This window comes from Sebastes umbrosus, chromosome 16 (assembly GCF_015220745.1).
Source record: "Sebastes umbrosus isolate fSebUmb1 chromosome 16, fSebUmb1.pri, whole genome shotgun sequence".
Classification (NCBI taxonomy): domain Eukaryota; kingdom Metazoa; phylum Chordata; class Actinopteri; order Perciformes; family Sebastidae; genus Sebastes; species Sebastes umbrosus.
Genome location: NC_051284.1, coordinates 16,434,957 through 16,458,877, shown reverse-complemented (window position 1 = coordinate 16,458,877; position 23,921 = coordinate 16,434,957). Strand labels below are relative to the sequence as shown.

Genomic DNA, 23,921 nt, shown 5'->3' with positions numbered 1-23,921 from the left:
CTCGTCTGTCACCCAGGTGGAGTTGAGCAGATGTAAATATAATATTCATACACACCATTTCAAACCTCAACTGCCGAGTGTGCACATACTATACGATGTCTGTTAATAGTGAGACAACAACCGACAACATGATAATGATCTTCAAACACATTACGACACTGTTTCATTGTTCATAAAGGCCCTTCAGCTGTTTACCCAACAACAGCAAGCTTCACCCAACTCCACGCTGACTGTCCAGAGTGACTCAAAACAGACCTCATTACAGTTACAAGCGCTCTCGGCTCAGACAAGTGCTCACATGCTAGAAAAGTGGGGATGGATTTGCATCTTATTTCCATCCCGGTTATAGGTGCCTGGAGTGAGGCGGGACGGCGTTAAAAACCAACTGTCTTCTAGGAATAGGGAGGTGGAAAAGAGAGACGGGAGAGAGGACGAGGGGGGTTGAATCCCACTCAGCAAATTGCCACAGATGACAAAAAGCTTCTTGGAGGGTTTGAGTCGTTGGAAACTGTTGGGATCGGCTTCATGTTGCATCCAGGCTGCACTGGATGTCCATTTGTCTGTGTTTTATGCAGCGCCTTTCCATTTCTCGCTGTATGCTTGTGTCTCTCTTCCAAACAGTCATGAGATCATCTCTTTGCCTCGGGCCGTTGAACACCAGCAACTAAGATATTCCTTTATTAGTCTACAGCAAGCCTGGTCTGGGTGTGGGTTCCCTTCTGTTGGAGAGAAGACTTTAATTATAGCAAAAAACAAACATGCAAATGAGTTCCTTTGAAACCAAAGTGGATCTTCTCTCTCTTCAAGACCGGAGTTATTAAGCTGGCCCTTTTCTTTCTCTTTTGGCATGTTTTTAGGGTGATTTTGTTAGTAAAGGGAGTTAAGTTGTTCACCTTTCTGGGTCAGACGTCACAGTGTTTCACAATAAAAAACAAAAGAAAGACATGAGCTGCATTTAGGCTGTCAATCTCTTAAAATATTTAATCGTGATCGATCACATGATACTCAATAGTTAATCGTGATTAATCGCAAATTCAAAATGTATCTGAAAGGGAGATCTGTCAAGTATTTAATACTCTTATCAACACAGGAGTGGGTAAATATGCTGCTTTATGCAAATGTATGTATATATTTATTATTGGAAATCAATTAACAACATAAAATATGACAAATATTATCCAGAAACCCTCACAGGTACTGCATTTAGCATAAAAAAAATATGCTCAAATCATAACATGGCAAATTGCAGCCCGACAGACAACAACAGCTGTCAGTGTGTCAGTATGCTGACTTGATTATGACTGGCCCCAAACTGCATGTGATTATCATAAAGTGGGCATGTCTGTAAAGGGGAGACTCGTGGGTACCCATAGAACCCATTTTCATTCACATATCTTGAGGTCAGAGGTCAAGGGACCCCTTTGAGATTGGCCATGCCAGTTTTTCCTCGTTTAGAACATTATTTAGCCTCCTTCGTGACGAGCTAGTAAGACATGGTTGGTATCAATGGATTCCTTAGCCCGCTGCAACTTCCAAAAAGATTGATTACTAGCTGGGCCTGACAGCGGCCCGGCGGATTTTTAAAAGCTTAATTAAAAATCGTAGACTTTTCTGTATACTTGTCAGTATGAACAAAGTATCCTTATGTATACTTTTGTTAATTATATCTCTGACAGGTACATAAAAAGTAAACTGAAAGTATACTCTTATTTTAAGTTAAAAAGAAGTATACTAATAGCACACTTGAATAAACCTCTTTTGGTAAGGGATTAGCTCTGCTGCCTCAGTACTAACAGTCTAATGATGTCATATATCAGTCACAAGGGACATTTGTCTGCAGAACGAGTACTTTTACTTTTAGCATTTCAGTTACATTTTGCTGATAATTCTGAACTTTTACTTAAGTAGGATTTTGAATGCAATGACTTCCACTTGTAATGGAGTATTTTTACATTGTTGTATTTGTACTTTTTACTCCAGGATGTGTGAAAATCTGCTTCTTTTTACTTCCCGAGAATAACCCAGGAGATCTATTCTCAGGCTTGACCCCGCGCTTTGATCCATACTCTTTCTCGTTTGTCTGTTTTCCCCCTCATGGTTTGTTCCTCTCGACTCTTTGTCAAGTCAGCATCGAGTCAGACCCACCATCAGCAGCCCGGGCACATATTCCCAAGCCTCACACACACACACACACACGCATCCTCATATCCCTCCCTCACTGTATTATCCCACGTCCTCAGTGCAAACACAAACAAGCTCCAGGAGAAGCAGGTGTCTTTCCACTGGGATAAATAAACAATAAACCAGGATCCAGGAGCAGGAGGTTGAGTCAGTGTGTGTTGGTGTGTGCGTGTGTGTGTGTGTGTGTGTGTGTGTGTAGAGGGGGGGAGGGGGTATTACTGTTAGTTTCTGTCTCAGTGTGTGTTTGTAGGGAGAAACTTTGAATATTGCTGATAGCATCTTTTAAGCTCCCACTGTCTCTAACAAAGCTGTTTGTTTTCACTCAGGGTGTTTCTTTTCATCTCCTGTTTTGAGGTTTTAAGGTTTGATTGTAAATTTTTATTTTTATCACAATCATCACAGCCAGTTATGAAAAGTAGAAGCAATGCAAATACAGTATGCTCACAGCTGATATACTATAGATAGGCAAACTAATTGTTTATGTGTTCCATACCAGACTTCCATAGAAAAACTCCCCGTTTTATGAAACCCCACATTGACAGTAATTTGCTCCTGTTTCATGCTACTTGCTCCAGGATGCTGCAGATTAGATGTTAACCGTTAACCCCTTGATTTGGTTGCATGCTAATTGCTTCATTTGCACTCTTTTGATGACTCTGGAGGTTTTGGGAGACTAATTTGCCTGTTTTCTTACCTGCGGCGGTGCAGGCTGATGGTAATCGTTCCTCCAGGAGAATGTAAACAACTACCTGTGTCATCATCCTGTAACAGTGACACAGGTGGGAGTATTTCTTCATAAAATGAGGATAAAGGTTGACTCAAAGCCAGGTTGCGGGAAATGTTATCCTAAATTTTGTCAGTTTGCATCACAAAATGAAACAAGATTTAGGATTCAGTCTCTTCCATGAATGTAATGGAGGAACTACATTTTCCAACTTTTACATTATATTTTACTTCATTTTATAGATAGAAGTAGATTTTTCTCACAAAATACTCAACGATGTAAACGGACATATCAAGTTAAAGATAAACATTTCTAAAAAACATATGTGTTCATGATTCTCATGAAACTCAAGCGGTCCTGCAACATGTTTTGAAACTATTAAATCAGGCGTTGAGAAAACAGTCTCTCCACAAGGTCCATTTAATGGAAAACTCTCTGTTCTGGAGCTTTCAACCATATCATAGGATCTGTATCAGGAGATGTTGGACTGGATGCAATTATAGATGTTCAGATTTCCATTTTTTTCTAGCAATTAAAAGTAATGAGGTCACTGTACAGTCAGTAGTACCACCACAGACACTGTAAATCTCTAAAACATATTCATGGTCTTGGTTAGAAAGATATCTGTTCTGATACTGACGTTTTTAAGCAGACTCAGTATTGGCCATGACGTTAAAGTATTGGTACACAATTTTTCAAAGTCTGTCTCTGAATTTTGTACTAAAAAGACTGAAACTATAGAAGATACTCTCTTGATTTGTCTAAGTCAGACTACTGAAGTTAGGACATGCTCTGTGGGTCCCCCCCCCCCCCCCATCTTTAACATTAGAAACCTGTTAGAGAGGGATTTCTTAATGGCCACAGCAGGTAAAACCTGTTTTAATGTTCATGTGGGCACCCAACTAATGATGCTGAACTTCTTTGTCTATGTCATTAGTCATTTTTAGCCTCACCTACATTGAAATGATTAAAATGAGCTCCATGCAGTGAAGTTTATAGGGTAAAAGAGAGTATTGGTATTACAGTAATACCTGTAGATACCCATGAGTTTTTTTTAAAGTTTGATTCCCGTTGGACAGCAGGACGCAAATAACATTTCATCAATCAACATTACATATATATTACTGAACATAATGCTCAGTGGTGCTATTTACTCAAGTACTGTACTTAAGTACAATTTTGAGGTACTTTACATGAGTATTTCCATTTTATGCTAATTTATACTTCTACTGCACTACATTTTAGAATCCAACATTGTACTTTTTACTCCACTACATTCATTTGACAACATTATTTACTTTACAGATTTAGATTATTAATCAACTAATAATTATGGTGTATAGGTTAAGCTTCCCAGCAGTATATGTATCTCTTTAAAAAACACACTTTTTCAAAATTGCTTTCTCTATATTGATTATTCTTCTGCTGTTATTCTACTTGTTGCTGGGTTTTAGTATTTCATACCTTGCTTGTCATTTTTGCTGTATCAACTCTATTTTTATTTATTATTACCTGTTAATTTGTGTTGCTTATTATGTCGTTGTAAAGCACTTTGTAACTTATTTTTGAAAAGTACTATATAAATAAAGTTATTATTATTATTATTATTATTATTATTATTATTATTATTATTATTATTATTGTATAAAGTAGTTGAAATTAGCTCCACCTTTACCAGCGATTTATTAGTGATGAACACATGAATGCATCAATAATTATAATCCAGTGATGGAATGGTGGAAGAAGTACTCCGATCTTTTACCTCATTAAAAGTAGTAATATCCCAATGTAATAACACTGTTACAAGTAAAAGTACTGCATTCAACATTTTACTTTTGTAAAAGTACAAAAGTTTTAGCATCAAAATATATGTAAAGTACCAAAAGTAAAAGTAGCCAACTCATTATATATATATATATATATATATATATAAAATATATATTTGTATAATATATAATTATTATTGTTATTATTTACATATATGTATATATTATTTTAAGGTATTTATTTATTCATTTTATTTAATCTAGATTTATATAATTCCATTTATCTATTTACCTATGTATTCATTTTGAAATCCCTGTCTTTCATTGTTATTGTTATTATTATGTAATTACATTTATTTTATGAAATGCATGCTCTGCATAATGAGTACTTTTACTTTTATACTTTTACTTAAGTAGAATGTTGAATGCAGTACTTTTACTTGTAACAGAGTATTTTTACACTGTGGTATTAGTACTTTTACTGAAGTAAAAGATCTAAGTACTCCTCCACCACTGATAATGCAGCACTGCCCCAAAAAAATGTATTCTAAATGAATTTATCAGCTGTGATTCAATTATAATCCTCCAGTGTTTTATCATTTTTGTCTTTTAATCATCTTTTTTTTTTCTTTTTTTTTTACCTTTAATCACTTTAAAAAGAAAATAAATGAAGTATTTGAACACATATTTCTTTCCCTATTCCTCTGATAAAATCACAGCTGTTGAGCTACCCTGCCCCTCCTCTGTCTCTCAGCCCTGAGTCCCTCCACAGCAGCTCAGGTAGGTTCCACCAGGAGAGCCAATCACAGCCGGCTAATTGACAGCGAGGCCACGCCCACCCGTCCACCTGTAATCCAATCCGCGCGCCTGTCACAGGTAAAACCGGCCTTAATTTCTCTGCATTGCCCCAATAAAGCGAGAAAAGCCGACAAAACCCGTTTCTCTCAGTAGAGGACACCTTGTTTGTTGCCGCGGCCCTCATCCAGGAGTTTCTACCACAGGTAAAGAAGACGGATCGGATTTTCAGTACCAACTAGAAAGTCCAGTTCGACCGACCGAGATGTCACAGGAGCATGACAAGTAAGTTGTCCTGACTCTCCCCTCACAGGCACTGCGAGCACCACACACTATAAGCTTGTAATACTAACTCTAAATACTTTATTTGGGGACTTTTATGCTTTTTTTGTGGCACAGGTGGATTTTAAAAGCTGTGGTCCACTTCTGACCTGCAGCCTCATATTCTATTTCTCATAGCCTATATTTATTATTTTTTATTTATCATAGCTCTCTCTGTTTTTTTTTCTTTCTTAAAGTTCACTTTAAGACTCGACTTGGATTGTATCTCCTAGTTTCCCATGATGTAACTGTTTTTCTAGTTCACCTGTCATGTTGCAGCCTGTACAGGTGTATCTCCCTCCACCTGTCGTGCGAGCAGAAGCGCTTCTCTCTGCTAGAATAAGAAAAACAGTCCCGTGATAGAAATGGGGCGGTTTAGTGTTTGATTTTGCTTTAAGCTCTAACAGTTATGTGGATAGTCTTAATAATGTTTGTTCAACGGATAAACACGGACCTGCAGCAGAGGAGCTGTCAGCTATAAAGAAACTCTGCAGATGGTTTTATAATCATGTAAGATCAAAAAAGATGAATATTTTTCATGCTTATATAGGCTATATTCTGTATGTTTTGTTTTTGAGGGCAATGACAAGGAGAGTTTTTGAGGGGAGTGAAACTGAACACCTGCTAGGCGTTGGCTCGACTTTACTAACACAGACAGTAAGCCTGACAAGCACAGGGGCCATATGAGGATTTAATGGATTTTACTCTTAATGTTTTGGTTGTCAAAAATTAGCGACTATACATGCAAACTTATCTAAAAGTGCTTTTTAATGCTCTTGTACATTAAAAGTGAATTCATGCTGCAAATCTATAATTTTCTCTGAAACTTTGTTGTTGTTTTGTTAATGGATTACCTTAGAGTTTTATTGCCAGTAAATACTGGATCTTATCAGGTTGCCCCTTTTATGAATAGAACAATTAGATATAGGATTACTAATTATCACTTTGCTCGGACCATTGAGAGGAAAAAGTAAGCTGTATTTGTTGTAGATACTCGACATGGAAACTGAGCCAGTCCGTTTACACTTTCTCATAATTGCTTACAAAATCAAGCAGAAAGGATTTAGTCTGCATAGAAAAGCTAATGATCTAGATGAAACTTTAATAACTTTGTTTTAATCGTGTCGACAGGCTTAACAAGTCTAACTTAATGTAAGATGACAACATTACAATTTACTGTAAATGAGTTCAGTGTTGAAATGTTTCTCACTTATTGAAACTGCACTTGTTGTGATGTAATGTAAGGTGTTAACCTGAGTTCAAGGAGCTTAAATTAACACATTAAGACCATTATAACAAGCACATAGAAGCACAAGCTGGTGTGTTCTTATTGGTACAACTCAGTTCTGTTTACAAAGCAATGACTCTAAAGGCATCACGCGATTGGAAGAGTAAGAGGAGGAGAAAGACTTTGAATTAAAAACTCGTGATTCACAAACACTAACACACTAAAACTGGCGCTGGAATGTGGCCGGGTCAGCTGCGTCACTTGCGGTCAGCTTCTCAGCCAATGAGAAGCTCCCGAACCAGAGTTGTCGCACCGGACGAGCCTGTAGAGCCACGCTCGCTCGGTTCGATGGAAGAGATTTGTTGCATAATCGTTGAAAAGCTCGAACAACAGGTCTTGCAGATAGAGAACACCTACGCGGTCGATCTCTCACTCTTATAACCTGTTTGTCTGTTCTGAACCAAGTTGTGATTGCAGGTCTTGGCTTTGTGAGCTCGTATGAAGTCAGGTGAAGAGAATATTAATTAATCCTGCTCGTTTAAACATGCGTACAGTCCGTACTTCAAGTAATGTCTTCAGTCATTGACAACTGAAAGATCATGTGATAAAGACTTTTAAATGCATGGAAAGAAAGCATTAAAGGTGCTATTGATTACATTCAGCCACTAGATGTCGCATTATCCCTCCTTTGTTTCATTGTATTCACTTCACAACAAGTCGTTGCCAGGCACTCACCGTCAATCTCAGCCATTTATCCGCTTTTTCCACACTAATGGTGCCTTCAAATGAAACTCATGAGCTTGTGTTTACAACACGGGAAGTCGTGTACACGATATGCTTGGCGTTCAAGTGGTTAAGTCGTGAGAACACCGCTGATAAGCAACAACAATATTAATGTTACTGTCGGCGTCTAGAAGCCACAGAGGCTAACAATTTAGCAAGCTAGTAAGTGGGTAACATAATGCAGGAAATGCAAATGCATAATGACAGAGGAGAAATATTATGCCGTTGGGAATATCAACATTTTCCTCAGACATATTGTAAATTACGAAGAAAAACAATATACGTTTAAAATTACAATACATTAATTTCCATGGCCTCCGCCATTTCTGACAACGTCAACAAACACGTCACAACTTGTGAACTCGGACATACGGACTCTTCTCGTGAACACGGTAAACACGACCCCATTTGAAGGCACCATAAATGACGACCCAGAGATGCTACGTGATACCAACGTCGTCTTACTATTGGCTCACAAACCTTGTTAGAAGTGGGAGCCAAACGTCAGATATCTTCCACAGAGATAAACAAAACATTAATTTTGGACCCGCCAAAAAGTCATAAATCAGAATAATTTTTTTCAGGAAAAGCCATACTTTTATTCGGCACTTTTCTAAAGGCTGTGTGGATGTATATATTTTTTTTAATGATTGATATACTTTAAAATGTTATCAATAAGACCTTTAACATCTTTAATAACTGGTTTGTACATGTTTAACTTATGAAACTCTGTCTCCTCGCAGTAAGCGTGCGGTCCTGGTTCTCCAGAACGAGCCGGGCTATGGAGGCCAGCGTCGCTCCTTCACCACAGAAGATGAAGCCTGGAAATCCTTTCTGGAGAACCCGCTGACGGCAGCCACCAAGGCCATGATGAGCATAAACGGAGACGAGGACAGCGCCGCAGCTCTCGGTCTGCTCTACGACTACTACAAGGTAACAGGAAAACCGTAGGAATTAGGGGTGTAAGAAAATATCGATACACTTGAGTATCGCGATATATTATGTTTTGCGATACTGTATCGATTCTACAAAACCCTATCGATTTTTAATTAACCTCTTAAAAATCTGATGGCCCGCCATCAGGCACGGCCGCTATTCGATCTTTTTTAAAGGTAGAGTGAAGATGGCATCATATGACACTATAAAACCTAAGGAATCCATCAGTAACAAACATGTCATACTATAGCTTTTTGTGTAGGAGGGTAAAAAATGCTCCAAATTTTGGCGAGGAAAAACTGGCATGGCCATTTTCAAAGGGGTCCCTTGATCTCTGACCTCCAGATATGTGAATGAAAATGGGTTCTATGGGTACCCACGAGTCTCCCCTTTACAGACATGCCCACTTTATGATAATCATATGCAGTTTGGGACAAAAAAACATGCATTCTTTTGCTTGCAATATAAATGTGTTATTTTTGCCTTTTCTAAATAGTGTATTTCTGGCTGTTCTTTATACAGTTTTCCTATAATTAAATTTGAAAAAATGCAATATATCGCCTTGCTTACAGTATTACAATATATTGAATCGTTACCCCTGTATCATGATACGTATGATATTGCCAGATTCTTGCCAATACACAGCCCTATTCTCCAACTTTCTGAGCTCTTTTGTCATGAATTCGCGGTGGATCTGGAAGCAATCAAAAGGCCAAAATCTTTTTTGTGTCAGCTACCAAATCCTTACAGGCTTTACCTTACATGAGCTTTCGCCACACTGACATCCGACCATGAGGCAACATCTGTGAGGCAGTGCTTATGTCTCATGTGTAACTGATCTATAGACAGCAGGATGACCCGGCTTGTTGGATGTGATGTGGTCAGATGCTGAGCGGCTGTGTTTACCCTCCCATACAGGTGCCCAGGGACAAGAGAACAATAACCCAGAGCAAGCCAGAATCCCTGGTCTGTGATGTGGATCCCAACAAAAGGTAAGCAACAGCCCTCTCCTAATACCAGCCCCCCTTTAAAAAAAATTAAGAGCACGGAAAGCTGAGGGGAACCACGGCATGGAGGGAACGGAGAGATTCGAGCTCCTTCACATTCTCTGAATTTTGTGTGCACGTTTGCATATATATCAGATAGTAGCCTCATTAATTAAAATTTGTTTACACACATCTGTGGAGGAGAACTTTGTTTCTCCACAACGTCTTTTCAGGAAGAAAAACAGCCTTGTTTTTGTAGCTTGAACACAATTTAGGAGTCTAAAACACTAGATTTGTTCTTAAAGTTAAAACTCAACATTATTTCATCAGGTGATCTCACCGAGATCTAATTTTTCGAGAGAGTAAAAAAAAACATTCACAGTCAGACAATCACACGACCAAGTGACACAAAAAGAGTTAATAAAACAGTCATACGTGTCATAAAAATAACAGATAAAGCTTTAAAACCTCAAAGGAGGATAAAATAAATGAATTTGAGAGAGCTGTCCTTTTAAACAAAATGTAGTATCTAAATCCAAGATTAATGTGTACGTCTTGGTTATCTAAGGGTAATAAATACATTGGTTGCACAGCAGTGAAAACATCAAATTTAAAACACAAATGAACACATACAAAACAGGAAAAAAAACACAAAAGTAAAAGTTAAAACCAGTAAAATAACAACTAAAAATAAGTACAAATATGAGTAAAAACTACTGAATAAATTAGAATATGAGTTTTGGTTTCACAATATTTCATATAACACTTTAAATACTATATATTCTTTGTTGCAGACACCAGATCCAGGCCGGACACTCCATAGCTCAGCTTCAGGAGGGCGGTATGGAGAGCCGGATCCAGGTCCTCAAGGGGCCCTTCAATATTCAGCTGGCCCAGGACAAGAGGTCCCATTTCCCCTCACCAGGTCTGTTCACATTCAACAACAGAAACAGACACGAGCAGCTCAAAAACAGAAAACCTGATTATCAGTTTGCTGATTTTCTGTCCACTCAGACACGACAGTCACCGTTTCCATCGCCGCCGTGCCAAACTACCCGCCAGTCAAGACCGAGGTGCCCACCCACGGCTTCTCGGTGACCGTGCCAAACAACTGTGCCGAAACCGACGGCCACGTGGGCGTCTTTGACCGCCAGCTCACCCACAACGGGGTCCAGTTCAGCCCAAGCACCCAGTCCCGCACGCCCCCCGACTCCACCTTCTCCGAGAGCTACAAGGACGGTTCCCATGAGGTGTGTGTTTCGATCCCCCTCTTTCTAAACCCCGCTAATGCTCTCCCTACAACTGCCCCCCCCCTCTCCTCTCCTCTCAGATCTCTCCCATCACACAATAGGATATTCACCTGATCCCATGGAGCCAGCGGTGGGCTCAGCCTTCCCTGGTTTTATTTGAACATGCCAAAATAGCGGCCAGTGTGTTATTATCCCATTGTCTCACCAACACAATAAAGTGCTGTACTTTTCTCCTACAATAGCCAAAGCCCTTTCTCTCTCCTCTTTTTCTATTTAACCTGGAGGGGAATTACCTTAGAATAGAGTAACCTAACAAAACCCCTGTACAGGAGGGGGTGAGGGAAGAGCCATTTGAACTGAAAGAAATGGGGATGAAGAGGAAGAACAGATTAATAAAATCTACATATAAGTGATGGAAGAAAGAGATCCATTTATTAATTATTGGAAGTAGCTGTTTAATATCCTCTCGTTGCTGAGCCTCACTTCACACTCTATCTATCTGTTTTCTTTGTGCGCTGCAGGTGTTTTCCTTCCCAGGGGATCTCCAGTTACGTATGTCCTCCATGACGCCTGAGGACTACACTCACTTTAACACCGTGCCGGGGTAAGTCGCGCTGCCGCCTGCCCACCGTCCACCATTCAGCTTTTTAACACTACGCCGCAGAATGGCCTCATTCATGGCCTCATTCATGGCAGTCACAGGGGAGACACCAGACTCCCCTCCGTGTGAAAGACGAGAGTCTGCACACACGGGCGGCGTTATCTGGCACCCCGCACACTGATTTTGAGGTCGCGATTTAGCTGGATAAACAAAATGTGCACCATTATGCATTTGGATGCTATTTATTATCCAGTTTTTACAAAAAGTTGTGCATTTTCATCACATTTACTTTATTCTGCTGCTACTTCAGGAATAACTTTGAGTACACTCTCGAGGCGTCCAAGTCTCTGCGTCAGAAGACAGGTGACGGGACGATGACGTACCTCAACAAGGGCCAGTTTTACCCGATCACTCTCAGGGAGGCCGACAACAAAGGAATACAGCAACCCATCACCAAAGTCAGGGTAAGAAAGAAAAAACAAGCAACAACATAGGATTATTGGCACAAATCACATGCTAAATTATCATTATAACATATTCTGTGTGTGTTAATCCATTGCCAGAGTGTAGTGATGGTGGTGTTTGGAGAGGAGAAGTGCAGAGATGATCAGCTGAAGCACTGGAAGTACTGGCACTCCAGACAGCACACTGCCAAACAGAGGTGTCTGGACATTGGTAAGATACATTTTTTTTGTGATTGGCTCAGCTGTCCTCCTCACTCTTTTGCTATTAGTCACCAAACTCTTGTTTTATTGTCACAGCTGACTACAAGGAGAGCTTCAACACCATTGGCAACATTGAGGAGATTTCCTACAACGCCATTTCCTTCACCTGGGACACCAATGAGGAGGCCAAAGTAAGACAATAAGGGAGACTCACACACAGCTTCACAGATAGAGAGGCGAAGTACCGCCACTTCTGGTGGACTACCATGGGACCTTCTGTACTACCATGCTATTTAGTATGCCAGAAAAACGTGTCCCAATACATAGTATGTCAAATACAGTATGCCTAAAGAATACCAGGATGTCCTACTACAGTACATCTGGTCACATTTTGCAGTATACAAGCCAGCATGCTTGTCTGGCTATTCTGACCCCTAATCCTCTGCAAATATAAGAGAGTCAAAGGTCAAGGGCACAATGTTATGACAAATTAGTATGTCCCAATTGTATGCATATTGCATGCAACAGTACGTGCTTTGTAAGGGCAGCTGCAGTAAAAGGAAAAGGAAAAAGTATGTATGCGATTTGCAAAACGTTATTTCGGAAAAAGTATGTAACGTTACGGTCGTTACCGTAAAAAACCCTACGTGTGATTCATGGTGCAACTCATACGGGATCAAAAAAATATTCGACTACTGTTCATATTTTTTCCGAAATAAGGTCCCATAGGGGGGAAGGGGCGTGACTTCGCCTCTCTAACTGATTGACACCATCTTCCAATCACAAGGCTGCTTCTAACATCATTCATATGAGAACAGTGTGTTTCCATGTACTTCCTTGTCTTGAACTCTCAATATGAGTGTTGAACTTTTCACATCAACACACTTAAAACCTTAAGCCCCAAAATAGACTCCCTTTTTTTTAAGGTCTTGTCTGGTTTCTGCCGCAGACCAGAATTAAAGGTTTCAGGTGTTGACGCCTCTTTGTCGGTGATCATCAGCGGCTTTGTTCATAGTGATCCGACAAAACAGTCGTTAGAGAATAGAAGTCTAAATAGAAGAGCGAGGATGCCGTCACATGGTGTGTTTTAGTCTTGTTGCGTAGAGACATGGAGGCTTGAGTTTTCTTGACTCGTTTAACCTGCCTGTCACCCCTATTGTGATGCGGCGTGTTAAGGTATTTCTGCACGTCAGACAGGTGCAACAAAGAGTGCAGGAATGAGGAAACTCAGCAGGGGGGGCGAGGACCGGATCGGACCGTTAACAAATACAAATCCTGCTCAACGGGTAGGAGAGGTGGTTGAAAGGAGGAGCTCCTGTCCTCTCTTCCACTTCCATTTTTCATTTGTTGTTGACCCTCATGTCAGCGCTCTCTGGCACTGATCCACTGTCAGCCTGAGATGGAGGACGACTGACAAGCTAAACAGACGAACAGACAACATGGCGCCACGGCTCATCTTCACCATCTTTCTCTCTGTAGGCTACAACTTAAATAAAGACACACACACACACACACACCAGGATGTGGGTCTAACTGTCTCATGACTCGAGGCCTGTGTCTATAGGATGTTCATCCTTGTGTGTTCATGTGTGTGTTTTTGGAAGCACCACCCTGCCGCGTTGTTTGAGCATCTCATCAATGCGATGTTGGAGAACAGATGAAGATGTCTGTGTGTGTGTGTGTGTGGCTTGCCCCCGGGGTGATTGCTCTGCAGCATATGTATTTGCGGTGTGTTTAAAAAAGACAGCCCCTCCCTTATGTTTACCTGCTCTGGGGCAGTTTACTGATGTTATGACTATGAAGATTTCTATTTTCTGCTCAGTATAACGTTGCCAGAAACTCAAAATACAAGAACAATTGCATTTAAAAATATACAAATCTTTACTGATAATCATTGTGAATATTATCATAGAACACTTCAAGGTTGTAGGAAATACGGTCATACTATTTATACAAATAAACACAGCAGAAAAATGTGAGAAATAAAACTATAATACAGTCTATTTTCATGTTAAGTGATTTTATTCCAACTTGACAGACATAAATGAGATTAGCACATTCAGCTTCATGATAAAGTCTGATTACTAAAACTAAAATACATGAATACACAAATACATTCACAAAGGTACCTTTTTTTCTACCTTTTAATAATATTTATATTGAATTCCCCTTGGTTCCTCTCTGGTAGGTGCTTCCAAACATGTGTTTTGTTGACACAATGATAACCTGTTTTCAATACAAGCACCAGGAGGACAAAGGAGCATCTCCACGTTAGAAAGAATATGTGATTAGTGGAGTTGGCCAGTAGAGGGCAACACAGAACACTGAGTGGAGTCTGAGGACTGAACTGCAGAAAGGCCTTCAGTGTTTCAGACAGAAGTAGATGTTTTTTATGTTTGTTTCTCCAACTCTGTACAGATGAAGATTTCCTCTGTTCTTTAAACACAACTGTTCCTCCTTCCTCCCCTCCTCAGATCTTCATCTCCGTCAACTGTCTGAGCACCGACTTCTCCTCCCAGAAGGGCGTGAAGGGTCTCCCTCTGAACCTGCAGATCGACACCTACAGCTACAACAACCGCAGCAACAAGCCCATCCACCGCGCCTTCTGCCAGATCAAAGTCTTCTGCGACAAGGGAGCCGAGAGGAAGATCCGTGACGAGGAGAGGAAGCAGTCCCGCAGGAAAGGGAAGGTCGCCGAGCTCAACCCCGGCCTGGCCTGTGAGTCACTTACTACATAGGAGTACTTTCATTTGTATAACAAGCACGAGCATTGTGCATTTCTGCATTTTACGATAAAATCAACAAATTTGGCACAGATTTATATGTTATGAAAAGATATAGATATCGGGGCGCTGCAGATTTGGCCCCTGGGGGCCGTGGCAAATAGGTGCTTCCTAAATGTTGCAGAAAACGGATTTAAAGACTCTTGATGATTTCCAAGGTGTGTTCAAGCTGATTAGATCAGATGTCAGAAGATCACAGGCATACTTTTTTTCCTCTATATTTTTTAAAGGTGCTTTTTTAGAACCTGATAAAATCGTGAAAACCAAATAAAAGGAGCATGAAGGTCACTACAGGGTCAAACTTCACCCTCTTGCCTTCATGATAGAATGACAACCAATAGAGGCTGTACAATCTATAGAACGGCAAGATCTTCAGCTTTCCATCAGTGCATTTATCTTTTTTTTATCTTCTCAGCCTCACCTACCTGACCAGGTAAGTATAGGGTGAGCTAAACCGAGCAAGCATCCAAATTCACACCGAATAATGAACAGACCATTAATAAAAAAATTTTAAAAACAGCTGCCATGGCCCTCAGGGACCAAATTTGCAGTACCCCGATATCTATATCTTTTCATAACATATAAACCTACATCTGTTGCTTTTATCGCAAAATGCACAATTGTTATGAATATTTCAGCTTACACTAAAACTACTGTTATTTGATCTAGATTATTTGATGTACTAATACAACCGGTTACACTTCTTTACAGATGAAAAAAATACTACACTTGGCCTCTTTCTCACCCCACATCACCTATATCAGTGTCAAAAGATGATCTTTTCTTTGGCTTAAAGCTGCAGTAATCAATATTTTTATATTAACAATGGGTGAAATTAATGCCTGTGTAATGTGAAAGTGGACGCTCGTAGTGATGAACCCACCCACAACACTTGCAACAAAGGCAAAATTAGCGACTTGCTAGTGAACATAGTGAAGCATTTAGCAGCTAAAGAGTCAGATATTTCCTTCAGGAGTTACTAGAAACCAAAACTCAGCTAAAAATAGCGTGAATATTGGGCTTACATGTGCCCAGATGTGCAGGTTACTCTGTGTTTGCCAACTTTTTGCTGTAACAACCTTATAAGGTGATACTATATCAGTGTTGTGCTGCCCCCAAGTGGCCATAACAAGGACCTATTATGCTTATTTTCAGGTGCATACATCTATTTGGGGTTTCTACTAGAACATGTTTATATGCTTTAATCTTCAAAAAACGCTCTACTTTTCTCATACCCCCCACTCCTTATGCAAATAATTGTGACATCATCACGTTACGGAAAAAAAGGCGGGACCTGAAGCGAGGCGTTTCAGGCAGTTCAGGAGCAGTGTTTCTGTGGGGGAGAGTAATTCCCTTTGGCCTGGACTTTGGGCTTTGTAACTTTGCAGACATTTTACATGCACATCAAACTATATAACACACTAAAGGAAAGGTTAAAAGCACAAAAGCATAAAAGGTCCCCTTTAAAGACTTTGAAGATGTCCTCCCGCATTAATAGACACTTAATGGACACTTAATTATAGACTAAACTGTTCCCTGTTGTGTCTTTTCCTCCCAGATGTGGATGTCAAAGTTCCCATCCTCCAGAAACGCAACGATGTGACCATCTTCAAGATGATGAACGACCACGAGACCCAGCCTGTCCTTTTCATTCCTGACCTCCACTTCTCTACCTTCCAGCGCCACGTGAGTGCCAGTCACAGACACAAAACTCGGATCAACAATGCCCTTTCTTGGCATGAACATGTTGTTTTGCTACAGTTGCGTAACAATTCGTAGCATCTTACATGGTCCGTTTTCCTTTCTGCTTTCAACCACTCATCAACCAGCTGGGTCAAAGTGACCTGCTCGCTTGCCAGTTGGCAGGAACAGTGAGTTCTGGTTTTGAACTCTGATAGGAATCCTACGTACCGATGGCTTTATTTCAGGCTGCTTACTCAGAGGATGAATCATTTACCAGTGACTCAAAACAAACCGGGGGTTTCAGAAGATACTACCTGTACTGCCAACTTGCTCAGAGGAAAATAAAGAGGTAGATTTAAAGAGGGAGAGAGGACTGCGGTTTTGTTAATGATGTGTAGATGTGGCAGACTTTAGCGGACCCACTTTTAAGCATGCATGCAGTTTGTCAGGTTTTTATCTTCTCTGTGGCTGGACTCTGAGCTTTGCTTCTTCCAGTCAGAATGAACACATCAATTGTGCTTGCATGTACACATGGCCTGCACACAGCAGCTGATTTCATGTTTTCTTCGACATGTAGCTGCTTTATTTAGAGTGAAAATGACTACTTATGACCTTTGAGTGCCCCCTGCTGGTCACATTATGAGCTGAGTAAAAAAAGTACTCTTTCTCCCTTTCTCTCACTCTAACTGAGTTTACTTTGCTACCAGCGAGGCCGAGGGAGGGACAGGAGGTTATTTTTGGTGTAGCCGATGACATTGAACCTGACTGAACTGCTATCAGTTTCTGATAAACTCTGGGTTCCCGCTCAGTATAGAATTCTATTAACAGCAACGCCTGCGATCAATACATCCGCAGAGCAAAAAGGCTCCAATAAAACAGCAGCTTTCCAAGAATTAAAAAAGAGGCAGCAACATATTTTTGATGCATTATTTAAAGCAGCAGTGGGTAGAAATGGAGCAAATGTGATTAAAAAAGGTTATTTTAAAAAAAAAAACGGTCACTATATCCTGACAGTAGGGCATGAGACAGGTAATCTGAAAAAACAAACATGTTCCTCTGTGTCCTCCGGTGTCCTCCGGTGTCCTCCGGTGTCCTCCGGTGCTCCTATCGGCATCTGCAGGATTTCAAAGACCGGAGGAAAACAATCAATCAGAGCCGAGCTGGAGCCTGTCGTCTCTGAGCAGCTGTCAATCACTCGTGAACTCCGATCAAACGGTCAAACTAGGCAGCGGTGATCAAATATACATCAATATTCTGTTACTGTAATGTCTATTTCTGGACTCAAATGTTTTCAGGATCATCTTGTAATGCACTGTTTAACTGTAAAATGAGAAAGTTTGTGACCCGGCAGCCAGGTTGAGATCTGTTGAGGAAATACCAAGCACCGCCCACCAGCTGGAGCAAACATTCTCATTTTACAGCTGAACAGTGCACTACAAGATTTTTTAAAGCCTGAAAACAGAGCCATGAGGAGGTGCAGAAGCCTAGTTTTCTCTCAGAACACTTAAATTACAATATGCTGAAAGGTTATTATGGTATTTTTGCCCAATGATGTCGAATATATTCTGCCTACTGCAGGTTTAAAATAATGAATTGGTTGAAGGGGTTTCATGCACGGTATTTACGGTATAACAGAACACAGCCTACACCTAGCAACTTACATCTTATTACTGCAGTGTACCTGCACCATAACTGTATTTTTTTAAATAAAAACTTTGCCTATTACCTAAAAAGACGATGCCATAGCAACTACTAGCTACTAGCTTTGCTCCACATATTATAACTACGCAGCTGAGTAGCTGGTTTGGGTTGAGCAGGCTCAGTTCACAATGATAAAGGAAGAATAAATGGGTCAACATAGGAAAAAGTTTGGACTTAGCTGTTGATTTTACTTTTGACCTGGCTGACTGATTAAGCCGGTTAGTACTGCAGCAGTTGTAAAGTAGTACATTTTAAACATGATATATGTTAATATCATATTTAACTGCATCTTAATGTCAGGTTTTGCCTTAAATATTGAGGACCCAATTTCAATTTCCCAATTCAAAGTCATGATACTATATATAGTTGGTTGTTTTTTAGTTTTTACCTTCCATATGAGTTACAATCCCTGTCTCTGTTTCCTCAGCAGCCTTTCCCGACAGAAGATGCAGAGGACAGGTGAGCTCACTGATTTCATACTTGCTCTTTTCACACTCGCTTTTAAAGTGAACCGAGACAACCTTTGGCACCTTCCCAGTAAAAAGAAATACAGAGCTACATCTGTTGTTTCTAGGAAATGCCTGTGGGGTCTTTGTGTGCATACATGTGAGTTTTACAGCCTGTTAGCTGGTTGTTAACCTATGATTTGTGTGTGTGTGTGTGTGGCCACTGCAGCTCGGGCATGAAGAGATTACCCTTCAGTGATGATGAGTTCGGTTCGCCTCCAAACAAGATGGCGAGAGGAGAGGAACCAAAGAAAGGTACTTGTGTGTGTTTAATGTGTTGACTGTTCACGTGCTGATCGGGTGAGTTATGCTCTTCTCAGGGGACAAATCAATGTGTTAAAGTGTGTTGCTGTGGTCGCCCCCGGAAGGCAACCACACACACACACACTCTCTGGGCCATGTGATTATTCCAGGTCATTCAAAACAGACACACGAGTCCGAGGCCTCCACTGACCCAACAAAATACCACTGATAACTACGTGCACACACTCATGCAAACAAGTCTATGCCCTTTACCCTATATCCTATTCATAGGCACACAGCAAGCTTATTCCAGTCATAAAATATGTAAATAAAAGCTTTACGATTTGTTATATCCAGAAGGGGAAAGTTTTGGGCTTTGCTTTACACCTGCATATTAGTCAACAGCTGCACAAAGCCAGACTAGATCTTGCAAGATGCGTTTGTGCCGCAGGATTTTAGTCTGGAAAGCATCTACAGATTGACCTGATCAAATGCAGACCAAACCAATCAGTGAACCACAGTGAGGTGTCAAGGCGTCACCAGATGCTCTTGTTGCACAAAACAATGTATATTTTAATCTCTAATTTTTGCTTTTTTGTGAAGTACTGCATACTTTCACCTCCTCGGGCCTCTAAAAGTCATTCAACTGAACAATCTCCAAATCTAAAATCAGTCTTTGGTGGTCTTAAGTAGCCATGACCTCTGATGTAGGTGTTATGAATCCAAAATGAAGCCAATTTGTCACCTTAAATTGTCTTTAAATCAAACTAAATCCAGTTGAATGTTTAGGTGAAGTTTTTATAATCTTTCCACGACAGCTGTCATGTGTTTTCCAGTTAGAAAATTGGCAGTCGTGCGATGGTTTGGAAGGAATCATGTTGATGTTTGAGCGAAAGAGAGGACTGCCAATCTGCCAGCGTGCTGCTGAACAGCCTCCTTGAAATGACGTCGGTGAAACAAAGTTATCCGCGGCAGCTCCAGACCACAACGAACTGTGGCCTATATGTACTGTAGTATTATGAAACAAACAAGCTCCTGCAAAACAATAAGAGAAAATCTATTTAGAGCGAGATCTATTTTGAGAGGGTTGTGAATGAGAGGTGGGTCTGTCCATGTATGATGAGTATGCTTTGTCTGGGCCCAGCGCCATTTCTTTGAGTCTGGATGAAGTCTGGCAGAGAGGGGTGTTTATGTAAAATATCCTGCGACGTTTTATAGTACATCTTCAAATTTACTAATAGATTAAACATATGCTTGAGCTTTGCTGCTTCGAAATCGAGACAGGGATGCAGTAAAGCCACAAACCCACACAAATGAACGAAACCAGCAGTCAGACTGACGCAAATGCACGCTTCACGCCTGCCAGTGACTTTTGTCTGAGGCCAGATTTCGTGTTTGTTTTTTTTGTGTCCGACCCACGAGCATACGCGATTTGCTTTGACGCCATCCCGTCTCTACTTTCTCTTTTCACCACACAGTCCTGCTGTACGTGCGCAAAGAGACGGAGGAGGTGTTTGATGCGCTCATGCTGAAGAATCCCACGCTGAAAGGCCTGGTGGAAGCTGTAAGTTGTCCCCGGTTCATTGCACCGGTAGTGAATGGTATTGCACTTCATGTTTCTGTTTGGTGGTCTCGTTCCGTGCATTGAGACCAAGTTCTCTCTGTGTGTTCAAGCAACTATGGCAGGTTTAAATAAGCTGTGATGGGACCCAGGAATAATACAGGGAGGAATGAGTACAATTGAGAAAGAGAGAAGGGGTGTGTGTGGATTAAAAAGGGACACAGTGGGACGATAAAGTCGGTAATGGAGGGGAGGGATGGGAGAAAAAGTTGTGTTAAAGAGGAAGTGGAGGCGTCCTGGGGAGAGGAGACTGTGGGAAAAGGGTGTGTAAACTGCAAAGAGTAATAGAAGAATAGAAGGAGGCAGGTTACTATAGGGTTCAAGGGTCATGTACAGTGATTATGGAGAACCAACAGTGGAGTTGATGAGCTATAACAAGTGTTCAAACTTCTATGTTTCTTTCAATAATTTAACATTGATTTATTTGTGTTTTAACCAGATTTCAGAGAAGTACGAATTACCTTTGGACAAGGTTGGAAAAGTCTATAAGAAGTGCAAGAAAGGGTGAGTATTAGCAATACTGCACTACACTATGTCTGAAATTTGTGAAGGACCAAACCTGACATTAACAAATAATCAAATGTATATTAGGAGTGGGAAAAAAATCAATTCACTTATGTATCGCAATATATATATATATTTTTTTAATTTTGAAATAGATTTTTTTAATGCCAGAATCTATATATTTGCTTCATTTGAGTCTTTGTGGAGGTAGAAGGAAGTTACCGCTTTTATTTACTAGAGACTTGGCGAAATTAGCGTAAGTATACACATGTGACTACGTCCGGTTTTCAAAATAAGGTGTTAACAAAGGGACTAATACATATATGGAAATATCATTGATTGGATTATATTCACCAGAAGTATAAAACATTGCATGTCCCTTATAAATTAAAAGGAAAATACCACTAATTTATGAGGGAAATGTTTTTATTCTTTGATTTTTGGGTTGCTGGAAAATAAAAAATAATTCCTGACAATGACTGATATATTTTACTTCAAAATCAAACATTTTTCCAAAGTAAAAGTCCCTAGAAGTGCATGATTCAACTTTTTCCCATGGTCTAGTGTTAAAGAAGTTACCAATACTTACTTCAGCTGATGTCATTAACATACTCTGCAACCGGAAATAAACTGGGACACATCTAGAGTGTTTACATTCAAAACTATATATATTGTAAATTTGTGACATCACAAAATTACAGAAATCCTAATGCTAATGTTTCAAAAGCACAGTTTCTTACAGTTTTCTGTGTGTATTTCTCCATGGATCGAGTGATAACTTTCACAGTATTTATATAGCATTCAAGCCCGCTTTATAATAAAAAAGACATGAAAATCTCACTTTTTACAAAATGGGACCTTTAAAGGATTTTTTTTGGCATTTAGATGAAATAAACAGGTCACTAACACCCATATCTGTCTTATAATAGGATCCTAGTCCACATGGATGACAACATCATCAAACACTACTCCAACGAAGACACCTTCCAGATCACCATGGAGGAGATGGGCGGCATGTACAAACTCACCCTCACTGAAATCTGATTGGACAAGAGTAGGTGACATCACCCAGACCAGAGGGATGGAGGACGAATAAAACAGAGCCGTCAGGAGTAGTGGTTTACATGTCTAGCTATGCAGTGATTGTGGACTTACATCATGTCGTCTGTTGTGCTGTATTAATGTCAAACAGATTTTAAAAGTCCCACAAGAGGTATTTAAAAGAAAAGAAAAGCCATAGCTCTTAATAGACCACAATGTTGATTAGATATGTAAGTTATACATTTTGATTAATTTTAAAAAAACTTTTTTTTTGTGCATACTAATCAACAAGTGAGGACAGGTTTGATTGTTGTGACGCCTTTATTTTGTATTCATTAAGTTGCACCTCAGATAATAGTGCCTACTTTTGTAAATGTTTGTGCAGAGCATTTGTGGTGCTGCTATACCTCACGCTATGCAAGCAGCAGTGTTTCTTTTTATGAGGAGAAACGGCTCGTCTTTCCCTTCCTAAAGCCATAGCACTGATGATTACAATCTGTAAAGTTGGGTATTTCACGCACAAAATGAAGACAGCAAATCTTTTGATGGAGCCCCAGTGGTTCTGCGTATTAATACTAAACAACATGGCAGTATTTAGTGTGTAAAACTCTCTTCAACCATCATACAATTAGGGTAGAATAATGTAAATGTTTGTTTTTTTTAGCATAGGATACATGTTGTTTGTGAATGAAATGAGTTTTAAATATGTGGTTTCATCAGATCAATATAAATAATGGCCTCTTTGTAAGTATTAAATAATCACTAAATATATTGATAATACTGTTAAAACGCAGCTACCCTTCCCCTGTAGAGTAGTTTTCTTAATGTTGATGAAATAGGTCAATGAATGTCTAGTACGGTCCACGCAGGCTGCTTTGGAAGTGCAATATGATATTTAGGTTCAGACATATATAGAAAAAAAAACTCCTCTATTGCCATAACTACAGCAGGCCGATATACATATTATCTGATAAAACTTTTTTTTTTTTTTTTAAATGGAAATATTTTTGTATATATCCACTGAAATAACGGATCTTTATGATCCCTCCTTTTGTATCTCAATACTTATTGTGTATATATTTATTAAGAGATGGATGTGGGTCATTGTTTTTTTTTTTTATTACCATATATATCCAAATTTTTATTATTCCTATTAATATAATGTTTTTTTTCCCTTTTTATATGAAGTTATTCTAACATTACATGTCAAGGGTAAAAAAGTTATTTACATGTTTTTTTTGTGTAAAGGATTTGATGCACAAAGTGCCCAATAAAGGCTCTCCAGTAGCTTCTGTTTCGGTTGTCGGAGACTTTTTCTACCTGGTGTTCTGTCGTAAGCCTGCTGTTCGACCTATTCTATTCCTTTTCACACATATAGCCTGTACAGACTGTCCATTTTACAACCAGACTTGTAACCTATGAATACGAAATGGTTTAATTAAATAATAGTCTGGTTGATGTGTTGAGCTGTAACAGAGATGAACTGTGCATATGCCAGTTTTTTTTGTCTGCCCACAAGAACAGATGTCTGGGCATCAACCCTAACCTTATGCGCAGGAAACAGGCATGATAGGATAGCCTGGTGCTCTGTCGGAAACCTGCT

General features: G+C 39.9%; 1 protein-coding gene across 3 annotated transcripts; it reads left to right on the top strand.

Moving 5' to 3' along the window:
* The first annotated feature begins 5,579 nt into the window (after positions 1 to 5,579).
* Positions 5,580 to 23,612, top strand: grhl1 (grainyhead-like transcription factor 1). Of its 3 annotated transcripts, none has more exons than XM_037747419.1 (16): positions 5,580 to 5,751; positions 8,542 to 8,731; positions 9,653 to 9,726; positions 10,515 to 10,645; positions 10,735 to 10,970; positions 11,492 to 11,574; positions 11,882 to 12,035; positions 12,135 to 12,246; positions 12,333 to 12,427; positions 14,711 to 14,954; positions 16,578 to 16,705; positions 18,834 to 18,862; positions 19,079 to 19,164; positions 20,631 to 20,716; positions 21,213 to 21,277; positions 22,207 to 23,612. In XM_037747419.1, the coding sequence occupies exons 1-16, from the start codon at positions 5,732 to 5,734 to the stop codon at positions 22,319 to 22,321; spliced, it is 1,848 nt and encodes a 615-aa protein (XP_037603347.1). In that variant the 5' UTR covers positions 5,580 to 5,731; the 3' UTR covers positions 22,322 to 23,612. The 3 variants fall into 3 exon arrangements, with proteins under 3 accessions (XP_037603347.1, XP_037603345.1, XP_037603348.1); XM_037747417.1 differs by having other exon boundaries at positions 18,831 to 18,862; XM_037747420.1 differs by lacking the exon at positions 5,580 to 5,751 and adding an exon at positions 5,847 to 6,297 and having other exon boundaries at positions 18,831 to 18,862.
* The last annotated feature ends 309 nt before the right edge of the window (positions 23,613 to 23,921 follow it).